General features: G+C 35.4%; 2 protein-coding genes across 6 annotated transcripts; both read left to right on the forward strand.

Annotated features, from left to right (window-relative positions):
• The first annotated feature begins 416 nt into the window (after nucleotides 1–416).
• On the forward strand, nucleotides 417–8,375 carry LOC21391426 (receptor-like serine/threonine-protein kinase NCRK). 5 transcript variants are annotated; one of them, XM_024161338.1, is made up of 11 exons: nucleotides 417–428; nucleotides 1,581–1,629; nucleotides 2,854–2,933; nucleotides 3,225–3,344; nucleotides 3,864–3,968; nucleotides 4,287–4,559; nucleotides 4,660–4,901; nucleotides 5,016–5,312; nucleotides 5,784–6,020; nucleotides 6,328–6,555; nucleotides 6,765–7,408. In XM_024161338.1, exons 3-11 carry the CDS (start codon nucleotides 2,864–2,866, stop codon nucleotides 7,107–7,109), a joined length of 1,917 nt encoding a protein of 638 aa, XP_024017106.1. In that variant the 5' UTR covers nucleotides 417–428; nucleotides 1,581–1,629; nucleotides 2,854–2,863; the 3' UTR covers nucleotides 7,110–7,408. The 5 variants fall into 5 exon arrangements, 3 of the variants coding, with proteins under 3 accessions (XP_024017106.1, XP_024017105.1, XP_024017104.1); XM_024161337.1 differs by lacking the exon at nucleotides 417–428 and adding an exon at nucleotides 657–702; XR_002901605.1 differs by lacking the exons at nucleotides 417–428; nucleotides 1,581–1,629 and adding exons at nucleotides 7,746–7,948; nucleotides 8,058–8,375 and having other exon boundaries at nucleotides 2,785–2,933; nucleotides 6,765–7,162.
• A 626-nt stretch (nucleotides 8,376–9,001) lies between these two features.
• LOC21391427 (exosome complex component RRP41-like) lies at nucleotides 9,002–12,208 on the forward strand. The gene is made up of 7 exons (XM_010091662.2): nucleotides 9,002–9,204; nucleotides 9,430–9,508; nucleotides 9,652–9,754; nucleotides 9,864–9,984; nucleotides 10,824–10,912; nucleotides 11,351–11,500; nucleotides 11,715–12,208. Exons 1-7 carry the CDS (start codon nucleotides 9,063–9,065, stop codon nucleotides 11,802–11,804), a joined length of 774 nt encoding a protein of 257 aa, XP_010089964.1. The 5' UTR covers nucleotides 9,002–9,062; the 3' UTR covers nucleotides 11,805–12,208.
• Nucleotides 12,209–13,620: the final 1,412 nt, after the last annotated feature.

Genomic DNA, 13,620 nt, shown 5'->3' on the forward strand with positions numbered 1-13,620 from the left:
TCTGTCTTTGAAGCAAAGTCTCGCAAGTTATAGCCGTTGATATCCTTTCCCAAAATTATTATTATTTTTTCAAAAATAAAAGTAAAAAAGAAGTTAATTAAATGGTCTTTATCATGATTAGCTTCAATAAAGAAACATAAGTAAACTTTTTGGGGAAGGATTAGGATATGGTGAGTGGTGAGGAGTCTCTTTCATATCGGCGTATTTCTTATTTTCAAAGAGGTGGTTGAACTTGATGGGTTCGATTTAGCACCATTTTTCTCTTTTTAAATGTTCCAAAGAACCCATCAAACTTTTTGTCCTCTACACTCGCTCTCACATGTCTGTTATGTAATTTCCTTTTTTAAGCACACCAACTAGATCATTGAGACGCTAACTTTGATGGGGTTTTTTCAATACTAAAATTATCTTAGTCTTTAGTTTTATGGGTATTTGTTGCTTCTTCTTCTCAGACTTTGTTCATTTCACTTATATAAGGTTTTAATTTTAAGTTTTTATATTTAAAAATTCTTAACAAATTTTACATCTATTTTTACTACATTAAAAATTTTTAAAAAATATTATATTTTAATTCAAATTAAAAAATTAAATCTGTAAAGCGCACGAGTCTCTCAGATAACTTTTGAAAGTTCAATTCTCTCTTAAGGTGTGGTTAAATTTTCTCAAAACCCCTTGTTTAGTCTTGTTCTTACTTCTTCTCAAGTGGGTGAACTAAAATGCTCTCACTTTTTCCACTTTCCTTGTGATTATAGGCGACTTGTAATGCTACAGTACAAGTGAATTTACTTTCTTTAAAGCTAATATGTGTTTAGTTTAAACTTAAAAGAATTTAAGTCTACGAAGCTTTGGTGTAGCTAGCCAGCTGGTTCATGTTATGCGGCTTATAGTTGTATTTTTATGGTTTCAGTTGTAAATTTAGAAAGATGTGGGGCAAGACAATCACTCACTGGGTTATGTTTCCGATGTGCCAAATATCTGTTTCTTAATGTGATACATGCAGTGGTCGGCCCTGTTTGTGGCCCAATAGCCCAATAGCGTCCTTAGCTTAAACAGTCCCATGCTTCAAATCATAGTTAATTGTTTGGGTGCAACTACATTTGCATTCATGGTGGTGCATTTATAAATTTAGTTGTGTAACATTATTTCATGTGTTGTGACCATTCATGGCCGTAGAGGATGTCGATGCCAAAATCGTGTTAATAACGTTTGAAGCTTGCAGAAAATTCTCTCTGTTTGTGTATTGCTTGAGAATTTGGTATATTGGGTTGCATTGAATTGGAAGTTTTCTAGAAGTTTGTTGGCCAAACTATAATTGGCCATTCCTACCTGTCATTTTCTTTGTTTATTTTCTGCAAAATGAGGTGTTTGAATCAGTATAGTCAGACCAAGAATGATTTCACAGCTCTGTTTGTCCATCACATTTTACTATAAGCGATATCACAGTCGCACTATGAGAGTCTCTTTCATTTCTAGAAATAAGCGTCTGTTATAAAGCTTTAGGAAATTAATGTTTAAATATTTGTGCTAATACACTTATCGAGACTCCGAACTTTCATTAGCGTACGCTTACTGGATTGCAGGGTGTGAATCAAGGACGTTCAGTTAGTAGACGTTTAGTCCCTAATGAAGGTAATTTCTTCTCGTTCTACAGTCTAAAGTTTTATTTTAACAAAGTTTGCTTCTTTTTAGTTTTCATGGAGTAACCAGAACAAGCTTTAGAAATTTACCGTTCTTGCTTGTCGGTCATTTTCTTCGCCTGCTGTAGTAACTGGTGAATTAAGATAGTTTTTTGTATCCCCTCTATTTTCTCCCAATTTATCAATAATGATAAGCTAACATTTCATTTCAAGATAAAGAACTACTTGAAGTTGCATACAATTTAGTATTAGCTTCCAGTCAGGAACGCGGAACAAGGTTTTGGTTATCATAATTTTTAGTTTGAGAGAACTAGGAATATTCCTATATGTTACGAATCTAACACCTAATATCAACCAGAACACCAAACAGATTTAATTAAGAACAAGAATCAAAACAACGCAACCAGAATTTGATCTCGGAGTTTGGCACAACTGTTACCTACGTCTCCGCGAACTCCCTAGAGGAATTCGACTTGCATTCAACAAAGTTTCTTCAAGTCAATTACAGAGAGATACACCAGAAAAATAATCAACCCAGAACCTCACTTTCCCGAGAAAAACCAGCGAGAAAAACCCCAAGAAAAACAAAGCCTTTTCTCTCCCTTTCTCACTCTAGAATCCCTTTCTCACACTAAGGGACGTTTGGTTCATGAATTCAGAACCATGATTCAGAATTATTTTTGTTTTACGTGTATTTTTTATGAGAGAAAATACTGTAACTAATCACGAACTATAATTCAAATCATGACACGAATCCCCTTTTCAAACGTCCCCATAAAGCTCTTTTATTACAAGATTATCTCTCTCTCAAATTCTGTACTGGCTGATTTCAATATCAGTAAATACAATATATAAACAGCTATACAACTTGCAAGGAAAAGTTGTTGGAGAATAGCCAATTGAAGTGGCTTCTAGTAGAGTCTACAACTTTCTGATTCATTGTTTTAGTAAAATGCTGCCGTATTGCTTCACCAACTCCTTGTCGTTTTCCTTAGCTGCTTTTCTAATAAAAGAAATAATCATCTTGACTTAAGAATATTAAATCCAATTAAGATAAGATTTGACTCAACACTAACTATAATTTCCTTGTATCTAAAAGAATTTGCCATCATTCTCTGAAGATCTTCAGATAAACTTTCCTTTCTACCTTGGTTTTTGTGTTGATGCAGCATTATTAAGTGTAAAATTCTCATCCTGAATTTCATATGCTGCTCAGGTTGGAGCAAATGAAATTCCACGCGGAAGTTGTCCTTGCTTGCGTTGTCAGCTTCATTTGTGTTCATCAAAGTCTTTGTGGTTAGTATCAAGTGATTTAATATCTACAGAGACAAATCTCTGATTGTTGCTCTCAAAAGCTTACTAGTCTATTTGGCATATTCCTACTATGTGATTTTGTCGCTAGGCAAAAGGAGAGTCTAACTATATATTTGTCTCCTGCACATTTAACAATTTTCTTTAAATAATCAGCAGTAACAGTTGCTTAACGCAGTATCTCAAGTTTGCCCCAATTTTTAGGCCTGTTGTACTGTGTTTTTGATTTATGCAATCGCAGGATATGAAGCTTATTTCCATAGCTTTCTTGGGCAGATGAAATTTCCAACACCTCTGGCATAAAGGACTGGACGTGTGAATGCTCCTCTTCATATCAAGGGAATCAGAGTTACACAATTGGATCTAACTGTTCAACATCCTGCGATTGCAGTCAGGGTATGCTGCTGATTTTTGTGGTACAATAACGGAAAGCTTTGCTCTGCTTACGATATAAAATTGTTATTGAGCTTCTACTGGAAGCATTTTTGGTTAATTCGTTATTGATAGAGGCATGACCCATCTACGGATACATAAAGATGTGATATTTTAACGTATGGGATGGAAAATTTGCATAATTCCTTTTTTTTTTTTTCTTTTTTTTTGAAATCTACTTGATAATTTAGGTCTTTTACTTTCACTCTATGCTTACTTTTTTTTTTTTTGCAGTAACACAAGTCTTCATGTTCTAAGTTAATCTTCAGTGCTCTATTTTGCTGTTCACCTTTTCAGTGTTCTGATACTTATGTGGAGTATGCTTGATTATGCCGTGTAGATGCATGTTTGCGTTGTAAATGTTCAAATACAATGGCATTGTTTGTCATTCATAGAATCATATTTGTTTTCTGGATTATTTATTTGTCCGAGAATGATCAATTTAAGATGTGTGGAGATGCTAACGACATACCTCTTTCGTAGATGGTGGAAGTATATGGAGGTGCCAATGTCCTGCAGATGGGCTTCCTAAAGTTGCAGCTGATAGCCAGTATACTAACTGTTTTGCAGCCTGTAACTGTTCCATTGGTATTTACTCTCTCTCTCTAAAGTTTTTCTCTAAGTGTTTAAGAATCTAATGTGTTAAAACGGTGTTGATTAACTCTCCTTATCAATATTACTATACACGGCTTATTGTTATGCTATTCCTTAAGGATCTAATACTTGATAGCTACCATTCCTTTACTGTGTCTTTTGTTCTCAATAGCAATCTTGTGTTGTGCTATTCTTCTTTTTTTCTCTTTGCTTCCGTTTATTTGTTTATACTATATTTCGTTTTTAGATTCAATTTCATTTACCATCTATTACTTCAATAAACTAACGTGCATTTTGATTTCTTTATGACAGGATCTCTTGGTGATACAGAATCTTCAAAAACGCACATTTCAAGCAAAGTTGTTGTAGTTGTATTATTAATATGTGTCATCCTTACAACTCTTGCATTTCTCTCCTCGGTGGCATGCTACTTCTACCGAAAAGACAAGTCTGCTATTCAACCACCAGTGTTGTCATCAGACAGAGAAACTAGTTTCAACAGTGCTGCCAATTTAATTAGCCACAGGACTTATTCACTCTCTGAACCCAAAACTGTTATAAATTCTCCTATTAAACAAATCAAAGGTTAGTCAGGGTTTACCTTGGTTATGTGGTAGATGAACGTCTTAAATGCTTCTAAGTAGTCTGTTGAAACCTTCTGTAACGCCTTTTCATTCATTCACAGGGTGCTTTCACAGGAATTCTTTCTTGTTGGGGAGCAGAACAGGAACAATACATGGATTGATTGTTCAATTTTCGTACTCTGAATTGCATGATGCCACTGAAAAATTTTCAAAGTCTAATCTTATAGGAGTTGGGGGAAGTAGTTATGTTTATCGTGGTAAGCTCAAAAATGGCAAGACTGTGGCAATTAAGCGACTAAAAACTCAGAAAGGGCCTGATGCCGTTTCTGTGTTTTTGACAGAGGTAATAATGCCTCATCTTGAATTCACGTTTGATCGTCCTCATCATGTCTGAGCATATTAGAGAGTAATTTGCTGTTTCTCAATTTATAAGAGCAAAAGTTTGTTGCTTTCTCAGATTGAGATATTATCCAGACTGAATCACTGTCATCTGGTGCCTCTGGTTGGCTACTGCTCAGAAACCCGCGGAAAAAATGCTGAGAGGTTGTTAGTGTTTGATTACATCCCTAACGGTAATCTGCGAGATTGTTTAGATGGGGCCTCGGGGAAAAAGATGGATTGGGGTGCTCGAGTTGGAATTGCAATTGGAGCTGCAAGAGGATTAGAGTATCTCCATGAAGCAGCTGCTCCAAGAATTCTGCATCGAGATGTCAAATCAACAAACATTCTTTTGGATGAAGAATGGCGAGCAAAGGCAAGAATTTGGATCCTTTGAAATTTGAATCATCTACATAAATCTCAAATTTTAGAAAGAAAAATGAGAAAATGACCTAGTGTTGTTTTGATTGGGTTATAGAAACTAGAGAAATGTTCAATTTGTAGCGAAAGTTGAGTGTCACTATCAAGTTTGTTTTCTGCCAACTAATTGTCATCTTAGCTAGTAATATGCTTGTGTTTGAATCATGGAGATGTTCTTGTTTCTTAGCTTGACAAAGTATGGTCTATCATGTTGAGATGTCAAGTACGGTCTAGATTCTCAAAACTAAAGTACATTTGCTTTTTTCATATGCTTATCTTGGGACTGGTCACTGGAAGTTCTTGTTTCTTCCATCAATAAGTGATAAGTAATCGAAGAACTCGATATTCTTTTTTTAATGATATTATCTTCATATTTCACCCAGTTGGAACGTGTGTAATGCAATGCTAAACTACTCTTATTGTGCAGATAACTGATCTTGGTATGGCAAAACACTTGAGAGCCGATGGTCTCTCCAGCGGTTCGAATTCTCCAGCAAGAGTGGAGGGGACTTTCGGCTACTTTGCACCAGAGTATGCGATTGTTGGACGAGCCTCTCTTAAGTCGGATGTTTTCAGTTTTGGGGTTGTTCTTCTTGAGCTTATCACTGGTCGGCCGCCTATTCATAAACAAAGTGGCAAAGGAGAAGAAAGCCTTGTCATATGGGTATGAAATTCTATTACTATGTCATGTCATTGACCAAAGCAATCTCATCCTCATCTCTTTATTAATCGTAAATATATCCTATCATCAACTTTTCTTATTATCAGGAGGCAGTTTTCCATTATGGATTTACCTTGTTTAATTTTCCACTTTCATCCTGATTGGGGTGAGCGGTATGCTTCCATTAGGACGAATAATTCATTTACTTAAAATGGCTGAAACACTCGAACCTGATAGCTTTTACCATTTAAGAAGTTCATCGTGAATTGTCTAATGTAGATCTGGAATGCACATGTTTGTCATGTTTCAGGCTACTCCTCGGTTACAGGACAGTAGGCGAATAATCATGGAGCTGCCGGACCTGAATTTAGATGGTAAATTCCCAGAAGAAGAGATGCAGATAATGGCTTACTTGGCAAAGGAATGCCTGCTATTGGATCCCGAGGCTAGACCAACAATGGGTGAGGTTGTTCAAATTCTTTCAACTATTGCACCAGAAAGATCTAGAAGGACGAACATCTCTGTGAATTTTTCTCAGGTAATAATTTTTCACCAACTACATTCTGGTACTTCTGATTTGATCATCTCTAGGTCTCCCCAATTCTGTGCTTGATATTTTGTCCCCTTCTTGCTTTACTATTGGCAAACTACAGGAAGATTTTTCACAATACCTTTCTTATGACCTTTAACAATTTTTGTGTTTGCCTGATAACCTTTTGTTCTCTTGACTCTTTGCTTGTCACGTAGAGGTCGTCAACTTATGGTGCGCACAGCGAAGAATGCATAGACATACCTGACTGCAGCCATATTTCCAAACAACACATGCACACAGAGAGTTCTGAGGATGCAGAGGAGCTAAAGCGAGTCGTGTCCTATAATCTCTCGGTTCAGTGTTCAGTGCCACTAGATGTCAACCACACAGCTATTCATGTTGAAGACAAGGAAGAAAATAGAATTTCAGCTGAGTATATGGAGAGATTGGTACTCTTGGCATCAAAAGCTAGGAGCTGGCGTGCCTCGGATGATGAGACAGTAGACTTGACTGAACCTTGGTTTGAATCATTCCACATGGGAAGTGTTCGTCCCCCATAACTTGCTAGCAAACATGGACTTAGCAAGAGAAAGAGGACCAGAACTTTGTCCTGGTAACTTAGAATTACTGTTGTACAACTTTGTTGGATATACAGAAACTTTTTCTTTTTTACAGGAGGAGGAGAAAGAAGCAGGTTCCGTGAGGGCTTGTTACTAGATTTTCTTTTTCTTTATCCGATATGGTTAGATGATCATATGATTGACTTGATTATTTCATTAAATTTTTCTTGTGCAGAGAAAACTTGTAGAAATTCAAGAGGCTGTCATCTTTGATATAAAATTGATCGTTTTCTACTTGTATTACATAAGCCTGCAACAAAATTTATAGCACTGGCCGGATATCAATTTGGTTGCCGTGCCATTATGTTGTAATTTTTGTTCCAAAAACATAGCCACGTCTTGTGGTTTTTCTATTTGACAGTAAAAACCGATGAGAAAACCCGCATGTACTCGAGCATATGAAGCCTGCCATTTTCTAAAAATGTGGTAAGAAAATTGCCCCAGAAGGCAATTCCTTCTACTTTCAGTTGGATGCTTAAAAAAGTGCATATATATGGTCAACTAATGATGTATTTGGCGTTAGTTGAGTACCCAATTTTCGCAGTAGTCTTGAACCTGCCTTTCATTGAATGGTAGATGGAGGGTATTACTTGATGACAGGATGGTGCGACATTTGAGATATAATATTATAAGCCATCTGTATTTTAGACAACTCCCATTACTGCATTTTAAGAGCTGCTGTGAGAAATGGATCTGCATCCACCGCCACCGCCACCGCCAAGCGAACCGTTGCTGCCTCCGGCTCCGGCTCCTCCTGAGGGAGGATTCTTAGAATCATGGTAGAGAAATTTTTTTTAGCTTCTTAATTTTTTAATTTTATTTTCATCAATATGTTGAATGGCATGAAAAGTTAGTGAAGCCAAATCTTAAGGGTTACATATTTTGCAGTTTGTCGTTTCTGTGCTGCTGTGGTCTATTTAGAAGCTGCTGTCCACCGCTCTTTGCACCTGGACCTCCCCCTCCCTAATGTTGCAAACGACAATCTTCATATCACAGAATCACAGAATCTTTTGTAATTTATTTACGAACTCTTTGTATTGTGAACGTATATGTTGGCAACAACTTAAAATGTAATTGGAAATGGACCTGTCACCTCTCCTGTGTACGCCGATCGAGAAAATTTGATTTTTAGTTCTCTTACGTGTATGGTTTTATATTACTAAATAAATTATTTAACACAATGTAAGCATTTTTCTACTTGTATGTAATGCATGTCGCTTCCCTCTTCTGTTGTTCTTCCATTTCTTGTTCTCCCTTTCTCTAAAACGATTTCTCTGCTTTTAGCCGTTACATGAACGGGAGAGAGCGTGTACCAAGTTAAAGAACATGCCGTTTTTATAGTTTAAAAAAACGACAGTAGCAGAAAACGACATCTTGATTATGCCTCGAAATAAAAACGACATTATCATAAAACTACTCGTACAAACTAAACAGGGGGAGAGATATACGCTAAAAAATACACACAATTTTGTAAATAAAAAACACGTTTTTACACTGGAACTCAACTCACAATAAACGACACAAGTAATTAGACATTAGTATGTATTTAAAAAAACGACTTCGGGTCATGGACACCATTGTAATGGCATGTCGTTTGCAAAACGACGATAGTAGATTACTAGATTGTCATCGAAGAACAAAAATTGAGAACCTAAACTGCTTAATTCAATCAAAGGCAATCTCACAGATTTTTTTTTTCCCAAAAAAAAAAAAAAAAAAAAAAAAAAAAAAAAATATTTCCAAAAAAAAAAAAAGTAAATTACAAGTGACAAAACGCACCGTTTTATGCGGGGGTTGGGAAGGCTAAAAGAAGAGTGCGTGTGTGAGTGTGACACCGAGTACTAACTCTCTCAAACAGCCAAAGACCGTGAAAGACAGAAAGAGCCGCCGCGAATGGCCGCGAAAGCCGCATCAACGCCGACCACCTACTCACCGTCTCCGACGACCCAGAAAACCAAACCTTCCTTTTTCAAAAACGACAACGTCGATTGGGTCCGACCCGATGGCCGCGGTTTTCACCAGTGCAGACCTGCCTGTAAGCCTTCTCTGTCTTCCCTATTCTTCCCTCTTTTTTTATTTTTGTTATTTGTTTTTTTTTAAATTTGATTGAGGTTCAGAAATTGATGTTCTTAAAACACCCAACGGGGATCATTTTAATCCCTTTTATATTCCTTAAATATTCCCCACTATGAAATTGAACTGCATGTTTAAAACGTGATCTTCCACAAGAAATAAACCTCATTTCTTGCGAAATTTTCAGTTTTCAGGACTGGGGCTGTGAATGCTGCCGCGGGATCTGCTTATGCAGAGTTTGGAAATACAAAGGTCATTGTGTCTGTGTGAGTGTTGTTCTTTATATACACACATTCATATGATATATAAAAAACATACATACATATATATATATATATATATATATATAGACACACACACACACACATGCATACATTTGTTTATTTACTCATTTGACATGTGAGTTTAGATTTGGGCCAAGAGAGAGTAAGAAGGCAATGATGTACAGTGATATTGGGCGCTTGAATTGTAATGTTACCTTCACAACTTTTGCCACACCAGTCCGTGGACAGGTTAGTACTAACTTTATCCAACCATTTTGGAATTTGGAAATTATAACATTTTCTTGTACCTTCCCTTAATTAATTATTGCGTGTAAAATTTGAAAATTTATTATGTTAGGGATCAGACGACAAAGATTTTTCTTCAATGCTTCATAAAGCTTTGGAAGGTGCAATCATGTTAGAAACTTTCCCCAAAACAACCGTCGATGTTTTCGCGTTGGTTTTGGAATCCGGTGGCAGTAAGTTCATAAGCATTTCTGGTGGCTTCAAAGTGTTTTTATTGTTACCGCGAATTTTGATGATATATTTTTTTGATCTTATAGATTTCTATCACTTACTTTCCATTGAGTCTCTTTGGAAACTTTCTCCCTTTTAGGCTACGATAGAAACGAAGAAGCCCAAAAGTCCTCTCTTGCATATTGTTTTTGGTTGGTTACAATTACTCAATGGTCGGGCATTCAGCATGTTCTGTTGATCTCTGACTAAACTTTTTATTTTATTTTATTTGTTATTTCTTGCACTCTTATGATAATAATTTTCATTGATGTTAGTTTACTTTCTGCCTTTTGTAGAAGGCACTGGAAGTGGTGTTGTTTGAGTTAGCTTATTTTCTATTTACTAACATTGTCACGTTTATAAAGCTTCCGCGTCCTCATCTCAGCCCCAACCTTTTTTTTTTTGGGGATACTTTTTTCACACCTGGTTGATTTCCCTTGGCAAAATATTGAAAAATTGGTGTTTAGTGAATAGTTAAGTGACAGGTCAACATGTAGTCAATGCCTGTTGTCTGATAGAGATCGTGCCTGTTGTTGAAAGATGTTTAGATTTGATTTACAATTGAAAATAACTAAATAATAAAGAAGAAACAGCTCAATGTTTAATTTTAGCCATGTATTTTTGGATACTTTAACTATGGAAGAAATGAGGTATAACGACGATTTTTTTTTTTTTTTTTTCATATGTGCTTGTTTTTGGCTTTTTTAGGTGCAGAAGATAGTTCCTAATATGATCTCAATATGCAAAGAAACAGTGTATCTAATTAGCGTGTTCATGGGATTCATCCATTTTTTCTTTGCAGGTGATCTTCCTGTTGTTATTTCATGTGCTAGTGTTGCCCTAGCAGATGCGGGAATAATGATGTATGACCTTGTTACTTCAGTTTCTGTGGTATGCACCTGCCTCAGAGTTTTGATTCCCTACTTTCTGTTGCTTATTGAGCGTGAATGAAAATGTAAATTTTTACCTTAAGGTGGTTTAAAGCTATCTATTTTCTTTCTCTTTGTTCAAGTTCAGCTTTTTACCATCTTTTAAATGGTGGTGTGCAAGCATGCATAACTTGTTAAAAAAATTAGATTTTTGAAATGACAAAGTCAAGGTTATATAATTGGTAATCTTTTGTTTTTGTTCTGTCATTTTGGCTGGTCCGCTAAATATTTTGTTTCTTATGGTTCATTCTTTTTTTTTCTATAACTTTTAAACCCAATTTTGAGGAAAAATACCAAATTTGTACCGCATGTTTTCTTTTGCAAATTTCACTTTTGCTAATATTTATTCCTTGAGTACATTGATTTATCACGCTTGTGGTTTTGCATTTGTGGAGCATAGTCTTGTCTGGGGAAAAACCTTGTAATTGATCCCGTTTTAGAAGAGGAAAGCTACCAAGACGGAAGCTTGATGCTTTCGTGTATGCCTTCTAAATACGAGGTCACTCAGCTAACTATTACAGGGGAATGGTCAACCGCAAAAATTAACGAGGTACGACATCTTACTAGCTTAGCCCTTGGGTATTACATGCTTCTTCATCAAAGTTATTCAATTACTTAATACATTTATGACAATTGAAAACTACAATTGTAAGTGCATGAAAAATATGTTTCGTGTAAAATAAATTATTCATTTTAGTTAACAACACCCCTTGTGTTTGAAGTAACCTTTTGATGACACTTCGTAACAATGCGTCTCCTGACAGGGAATGCAGCTATGCCTAGATGCTTGCTCAAAGCTTGCAAAGATAATGAGATCGTGTTTGAAAGAAGCTGCTTCTGCTTCGGAAGACTAGGATCGAAATTTCCACAAATTATAGATCGAGCCGGTTCTTTAAGTTATTTTTTTCTTTTCGTTTTGGTCCCCTTGAAAACAATCAACTTTGAAGATTTGTTTCCGGACATTTTTGGTGTAGCTGAGCCAGGTTTTTCATATGAAGGTGGTTTTTTAGTGGGGAATTGCCATGTGAAAGTTTGCTTTGTATATAGGATTTACAGCTTATAGCACCTGAACACTTTTCCCCCTTTTTTGTTTTTCTTTTTATCAAGTCATTGGTATTTTGATTGTTCTGGAAATTCACATCATGTTAGGAATGTTTTTTCTTTTAAATTTATCCGGTAATATTTTCATCAAGTGGAAGTTATTATGGGAATGTACTGCAGAAAACAGATTTCCCCCCCTCTTTTGTTTCGAGTCACTAATGTTGTTCCAAATTTTGGTCACCAACACTCATGCCAACGCAATGATTTTCTTTGGTTCCTGAATACCGATTGAAATCTTAGGCCCAGGGGCTGATATCTTTACTTGGATGCCCTCTGTGTCATTTGATCGTACCATCATATTTGCCTCGAGGAATTCAGCTCGTGCGTTCTGTCATTCTCTTTATTTATTGTTTGATATGTAAATTTTATTAATATGAAATATTATTATTTAAACAGAAAATGAGATAGTGGAGTCTACGTGTTAAATAATAAATGTAAAAAGTCGTAAAAAGAGTGATAGAATAAGTGATGCTAACATTTTTTTTTATTTTGTATCTCTTGAGTGACATTATCAAGTGACATTACATTATGTCAATTAAAAAGTCACAATAACATAATGTCACGTATAGAGCTGCAAAATTAACATAATGTCACATATAGAGCTGCAAAATAAAGGACAAAAAAATTGGTACAATTTCTGCAATTGATTTTAAAAAATATGAATGACATATGTGTCAGAGCTTCTAGAAAATGAAATATTTAAGGGGACTAATACGGGCTGAAATTAGGAGTTTGGAAACTGTTGAGTCCGTGTGGGTCATAAACACGTGCAGAGGATATAAGTGGATCCATTGGCGCGCCCAATTATGTGGGACACTTTGCAGAGCAGTCCACTCTGTTTATGACAACCTTTGGCATTTGGTGGGCGAGCAATATGTTTAATGCTATCACAAGGATTGTCTCTACTCATATTTATATATATATATATATATATATATATATATAAAAACAAACAAAAAATCAATCATAATTTTCTTTTAAAAAAAATTAGAATTATATTATTTCATAATTGAGTTATCGCCCCTCCTTCCAAAACACCTCTGTATTCGGAAGGAAAATACAATTGGATGATGAAAGAAAAGATTCAAGTTTAAAAAAAAATTTGCGGTGAATGATTTTTTTAAAGCCTACTACTTTAAGTAAATTCTCTAGTTTTGGTAAACCAAAATAGTTCGATAATACGTTTATTATTTTTGTTAGATTATTGATTGGTTTTGATAAATTATTGATTTATCAACACTAGTATAATATATAAATTTTGAATCATGTAAATTATTTATCGTTGAACTTTAAACAATAGACATTTTCTAATTCAACCAAATCAGAGACATTCATTAAAACTATGCATAGAAAATGATAATTTTTTCACACATCCCCTTAGAGGTTGAAAATTCAGTTGCATAATACATTTTGAATTTTCGAATGTAACATAGTTTTAATGTCAGTAGAAAAAAAAAAACACAATAATTGCACTAAAAAAAGAAATCAATGAGAAGTGGTACGTGTAACAAGATAGTCCTAAACGATTGTGACTCGTCACCAACCATAAGAGGCCTATATCTTAGTGTT

Source organism: Morus notabilis, unplaced genomic scaffold (genome assembly GCF_000414095.1).
Source record: "Morus notabilis unplaced genomic scaffold, ASM41409v2 Scaffold922, whole genome shotgun sequence".
Lineage (NCBI taxonomy): Eukaryota > Viridiplantae > Streptophyta > Magnoliopsida > Rosales > Moraceae > Morus > Morus notabilis.